This window comes from Pelodiscus sinensis, chromosome 2, assembly GCF_052426305.1.
Source record: "Pelodiscus sinensis isolate ZL-2025 chromosome 2, ASM5242630v1, whole genome shotgun sequence".
Lineage (NCBI taxonomy): Eukaryota > Metazoa > Chordata > Testudines > Trionychidae > Pelodiscus > Pelodiscus sinensis.
This window is the reverse complement of record NC_143053.1, coordinates 68,095,065-68,100,985: the sequence shown is the minus strand read 5'-3', so window position 1 is coordinate 68,100,985 and position 5,921 is coordinate 68,095,065. Positions and strand designations below refer to the sequence as shown.

Below are 5,921 nucleotides of genomic sequence, written 5' to 3'. Positions count from 1 at the left end.
CTTTCCCCAGTCTCCCCAGAGTTTCATTCCCCCCCAATTTTGTTAAATAAAGAGAGTTTATATTTTTGAACATACATACAGTATATTTTATTTGACATTAGGAAGGGGGGATAGAGAGGGGTACGTGGAAGGGACGTGAGGGAGGAATGAGGCACTAGCTCCCAGTGGGGCAGACCAGGGAGGCTCTGAGTGATCCTCAGGGTGGACACTATCCCACAGGGCCTCCTGCATACTGACAGCCCCCCGATGGATCTCCCGGATGGCAGCCTGCAGCAAGTGCAGCCAGGCTGATAGCAACGCGTCCACGAGACACACCAGGGTGCCCAGGGGCAGCTCTGGCTCCATGTTGCAAAGTGCTATGGAGTCCCGGATGAGGGCAACCAGAGCACTCCAAGACACAAATGCTTTGCTGTCCCTCATTGAGGCAGGCAAGCAAGCAGGACACCTGAGAACCGACTGCCTGGGTGTGGGGGTGTCCCTTTAAGCACAAGCCTCAGATAGCCTCTGACCTGGTTCCGGCCGGTCTTAAATCCGAATCAGTGTCCACTCAGTGTGGACGTGATATTTCAAAATAGAAAAAGGCTATTGTGAAATGCATTTTGTGTGTAAACACATTATTTCAAAATAACTTATTTCAAATTAACTATTTTGAAATAAGATATTTCGAATTAACGCTGTAGTGTAGACATACCCACTAAGAATTGTAAACAAGCCAAGTCTATATATTCTGAATTGCATAATATAATCTTATTTCTATATTATATATTGTATTGAAAAAGAAGAAGACATACATTATGTAGCATAAACACAATGAGGCAATGGTAGTTTTCATGCTGTTGTTTATTTGTTTGCTTTTCATAAAGTTTCATATTTGTAATATCCTGATAGTCTAGTGCATTTCTTAGCAAATCATGGAATAATTAAAGTCAAACCACTTATGTTCAATAAAGCTCTCTCTGCATGCACTTGGAGGGATCAGGGATGTGAATTATATCATGTTGGCAAAACGATAAATATGCATACATCAGTAACTAGCATCTTCATCTAACAAAACAACCAACAGAGATGCAATAAAACAGCAGGCAACATTCTCACTTCTGATCTGGAGAGCTGCAAGATATTATCTGATTTCTATGATATATCATTATATTTTCGTTTATATAGATTTCAATCAAATTTTTGAAAAACTTATTTCAGATAGCTTTGAGTAGAACTGATTCAGAGTCTCCACTCTATATAGGGTATGTCTACACTGCATTCCTCTTTCGAGAGAGGGATGCAAATGCAGCTGAGCAAAATTGCAAATGAAGCACGGATTTTAATTTCCTGTGCTTCATTTGCATAATGGCGTCTGGGCATATTTTTCTAAATACCCTGTTTTGAAAAAAAAAAAACCACCCTCTAGACAGGGTTATTTCGGAAAAAAACAAACCTTCTTTCGAAATAACTCTTACTCCTTAAAAAATGAGGTTTAAGGGTTATTTTGAAAGAAGGATTTTTTTTAAATAACCCCATCTAGACAGTATTTTTTTGTTTTTTTAAAATAGGGTATTTTGAAAAAGCAACCGGATGCCATTATGCAAACGAAGCATGGGAAATTCAAATTCATGCTTCATTTGCAATTTCGCTTGGCTGCATTTGCATTCCTATCTCAAAAGAGGAATGCAGTGTAGACATACCCTGAGGGAAATTGGGTATTTGATACTGAGACATACTCAATAGGATAATGTGTTTGCATTTGACATTACTTCTCCAACATAAAGGATCACACTGCTAACTACTTCCCCAGCAGGAATTCCCATGCTATCTTTCCTCCCACAGGGAATCCAGCAGTTTACCACTGCAGTTTCCCTTGCTTCCACTCACAAGCCCCCTCACAGAATTTCTTCCATGGAAGCCTCACTTGTTCCCTGTGGATTTCTTCTATTTGTGTAGGCCCCAACTCAGGGCTTCCCCATAGAAGCCTACTCTGATACCTACAGATTGCTTCTTCCAGACCTACCTCCTTTTCTCTACTTTTCCTGAAACCCTGATTTCAGGACTCTGGGTCTCTGTGGTCAGGATACCCACTCCAGCTCTCATCCCAGAGCCTGATGACAAGAATTCTGCCACTGTCTCTTTCCCCCAGGGATCCTGACAGTTCTCTTAGCACAAGCACTCTCTACTCCAGGCCCTCAATCAGGGATTCTTTCCCCCATCTATTCCCCATCAGCCTGCCACAGCTGAAAAACTCCTCTCAAGGGTCCTGGTTTCCCCTTTCCCTTTCTACCTAAGTAATTGTCTTTATACTGTTCAATCAGCCTCTTTCTAGCACTGCTGTTCCATTACTAATTAGTTAAAGTTCACAAGCTGGAGTATCCTACTGCTCTCAAGTGTAGACTATAGAGTTATCATAGGCCAGTTAGACCCTAATTTTCCTGAAGGGCCAGTGGCCCCATGAGAAGTGGCATATGTGTATTTTCTCAATACGCAAATCCACTTTGTGTCTGCACTGGAGCAGAAGGTTAACCTAAGATATGCAACTTCAGCTACTGTTAACTGCATAGCTGGAGTCACCGTACCTTAAATCACCATCCACATAGTGGGAGGTCAATGGGAACAAATGCTCCTGTTGGCTTCCCTCACTCCTTGTACCAATGCCAATGAGGGTGCCCTTTGAGTTTGATCTAGTGGGTCTATACTACACCTGCTAAATCGAAACCCAGAAGATCAAATGCAGTAGCATCAATCTTCCCTGTAGTGTAGACCTGCCCTTATTGTGGCTCTGTTTAACAATTTGGGTTATACACCTAATTGGGAATGTTAAGGTTATTACACCTTTGTGTTTTTTAACAGGAAGTATTAAAAATACTCCACCGATTCTCAGTCTGAGCTTATGAAGCCTCCCTTGGATCTTAAGAACCCAAGACAGAGCAAAAGGAGGATGTTTTGATTTGTTTTTTATTAGTGAAGGAATGACTGGATCCTGATTTTGGCTTCCTGAAACTGAAGGTCAGAGAGAGGATCCCAGGCTTATTAAAACCACAAAAGCTACTTGTATCTCAGATCAGATTTCACCCATTTCAAACTTCAGCTCTGGGATTTTCCTTTGGGTCAGTCAGTCTCTTGTCATGTACTACAGGAGCCTCTCTGGGTCCCATCTGAGAATGGGTCCCCATGGTGCTAGGAGGCGGCGAACGCGTCTGAGCCAGACTCTTCTCTTTCCGAAGGAAGCAGGCAAGGCCAGGCGAAGGCAGTGGCGCGCCCAGGCTGCTCACTGTATATGTACAGGTTCCGTGTCAGCCACTAGGACTCACTGTGCGGAGTCCGCTGCCTGCGGAATGTAACGCGCCGGGTAACTTTTCCGAGCGTGCGCTTGGCGCGGATCCAGGCTGGAGAAGACCGGGAGCGAGGAGGATTTTGAACTCGGGCGGCAGGGGACGGAGAGCAAACAACGGCGCGTGCTTCCCCGCCGACTCCCCATACAAAAAGCTTACCGGGGGCTTGGTTCCTGCTCCCAGCGCGGTTACTTGCAGCAAGCACAACATGCCATGGGAAGGGACCCTCTTTGCCTCCGTGCCGCCGTGCTCAGTTTGACCGCTGACCAGCAAGCCGGGCTGGCCTTGGGCTGAGCCCGCGCTCCCTGCCCGCGGGGAGGGGACGAGCTGGGGAACCGAAAGGAGCCGGCCAAGACGCCAGCGTGTGGAGAGGCGCGTCCGTGAGCGGGGAGCTGTCCTCATTTCAGCACCTCGGCGACGCTGCAGCCTGGCCCCGCAATAAGGGCAGGACCGCAGACCCAGGCTCCCAGGTAAGGGAGAGGGCGGAATTCAGAGGCAGAAGCCGAGCCTGGGTGAGGGGCGTGCGGGAGGTCGATGGGGAGAAGGAGCGTGAGAGAAGGGGCGGGAATCCGGCGGGATCTCCTTTCGCTTCCGCGCGCCGCAACTCTGTTGTCTCCGTGTAAACGTGCTTCAGAACGAGCTTAGAACGCGGTTCGCCCAGGCTCGCGTGTGTGGCGGGCTCGGTGCCCACCCCACCGGGGGCCCGGGAGAGGTGGTGGGGCTGCGGTGGCGCGAGGTCCCTGCTTTCTGACCAGGGACGGTTCCTGGGTGAGGAAGCCCGAGGTGAAGTGTGTGTGTTTCCTTGTCCCTGCAAGGCGCTGCCGTGAGGCGTGATGGGCGCACAGCTGACGTGACAGCCGAGCGGGCCAGGTCTAGTGAGGGGCCAGGCGCGCCCACGCCAAGCCGAAGAAGCACAGCGCCTTGCCCGCCACTTCCAGGTTCAGCCTGTAGGCTAGGGGCCAGGGGCACTCCTGCACTGGATCAGCTTCAGACCACTGGGGACCCGTGACTGGTTTCCCTTCCCCACCGCAGCCCATGGATAACTTTTCCTCACACCCTGAGCCCAACGCATCCTGTGCACCCTGTGCAGACAGAGGCACCCCCTGGACCAATGCCTCTGCCCCGCAGCCGCTCCCGGACTTCTACCTGGCTGTGCCCATCATCTACTCCCTCATCTGCGCTGTGGGGCTGACGGGCAACACGGCTGTCATCTACGTCATCCTGCGGGCCCCCAAGATGAAGACGGTCACCAACCTCTTCATCCTCAACCTGGCCGTGGCCGATGAGCTCTTCACCCTGGTACTGCCCATCAACATCGCCGACCACCTGCTGCGGCAGTGGCCCTTTGGCGAGCTGATGTGCAAGCTCATCATCTCCATCGACCAGTACAACATCTTCTCCAGCATCTACTTCCTCACTGTCATGAGCATTGACCGCTACCTGGTGGTGGTGGCCACACTCAAGTCAAGCAAGGTGTCCTACCGCACCTACCGTGCTGCCAAGCTGGCCAGCCTGGGCATCTGGGCTTTGGTCTCCCTTGTCATCTCACCCTTTGCTGTCTTCGCCAAGCTCCACCATGAGCAGGGCCGCTCCCAGTGCGTCTTTGTCTTCCCCAGCCCAGAGAGCTTCTGGTGGAAAGTCAGCCGCGTCTACACCCTCCTGCTGGGCTTTGCCATCCCCGTCTCCACCATCTGCATCCTCTACACTGCCCTGCTGGCCAAGTTGCATGGCGTGCACCTCCATAGCCACGCCAAAGCCCTGGACAAAGCCAAAAAGAAAGTGACCCTGATGGTGCTGGTCATCCTGGCCGTGTGCCTCTTTTGCTGGACCCCCTACCATCTGAGCACAGTGGTGGCCCTCACTACGGACCTCCCACAGAGCCCGCTGGTCATTGGCATCTCCTACTTCATCACCAGCCTCAGCTATGCCAACAGCTGCCTCAACCCTTTCCTGTATGCCTTCCTGGATGAGAATTTCCGGAAGAGCTTTCGCAAGCTGGTGGAATGCAGGGCATCTTCCTAGAGCCCCTGTGCTCCTTGCCATTTTCAAAGGGGGAATGTACATCCCAATACTCGGGTGCCTCTCTGTGAACCAGCTGCAGAGCCAGCTTTAGAGCCCATGTACTCATGAAATCAAAAGCACAGGCAAAGTCATATTCCTTTCTGTTTATCCTGCAGTCACTGACAGAGCATTCATATGGGACTTAATCCACCCTGTGCACTTCACTAGGTGTGCTTTGGCATATTCTTACCCATCACCTTCATTCTTTTTCCTTCAGGAGGGTGTTCTAGATTCCTGGGGAGTGTATGTTATGGAGCAGAAGCAAAAGCCCACTTTTTAGAAGATTTTGGTGAAAACTAGCTACTTTGTCATATATATATGACTGGAGCTCTATAAAGCCAAAGGAAGATATTTTACTAGGTGCCTTGCTTAATTAATCCTAAGCCTGCTAGTTTTATATCTGCAGTACTTACCTGGTAGCTCAGCCTCATTTCCTCACTTCAGTATAAATAAATAAAACACAATGAATAGACCCTGTGCTTTCATAGCAACCTGATATTCCCCCCAGTCCTCTGGTTTGAGGTGCCTTATTAGTCAGAATCA

At 49.5% G+C, this 5,921-nt stretch overlaps 1 protein-coding gene across 1 annotated transcript; it reads left to right on the top strand.

Annotated features, from left to right (window-relative positions):
- Positions 1-2,947: 2,947 nt before the first annotated feature.
- Positions 2,948-5,339, top strand: NPBWR1 (neuropeptides B and W receptor 1). Its single transcript, XM_006112200.5, has one exon. It carries the CDS (start codon positions 4,353-4,355, stop codon positions 5,337-5,339), a length of 987 nt encoding a protein of 328 aa, XP_006112262.3. The 5' UTR covers positions 2,948-4,352.
- Positions 5,340-5,921: the final 582 nt, after the last annotated feature.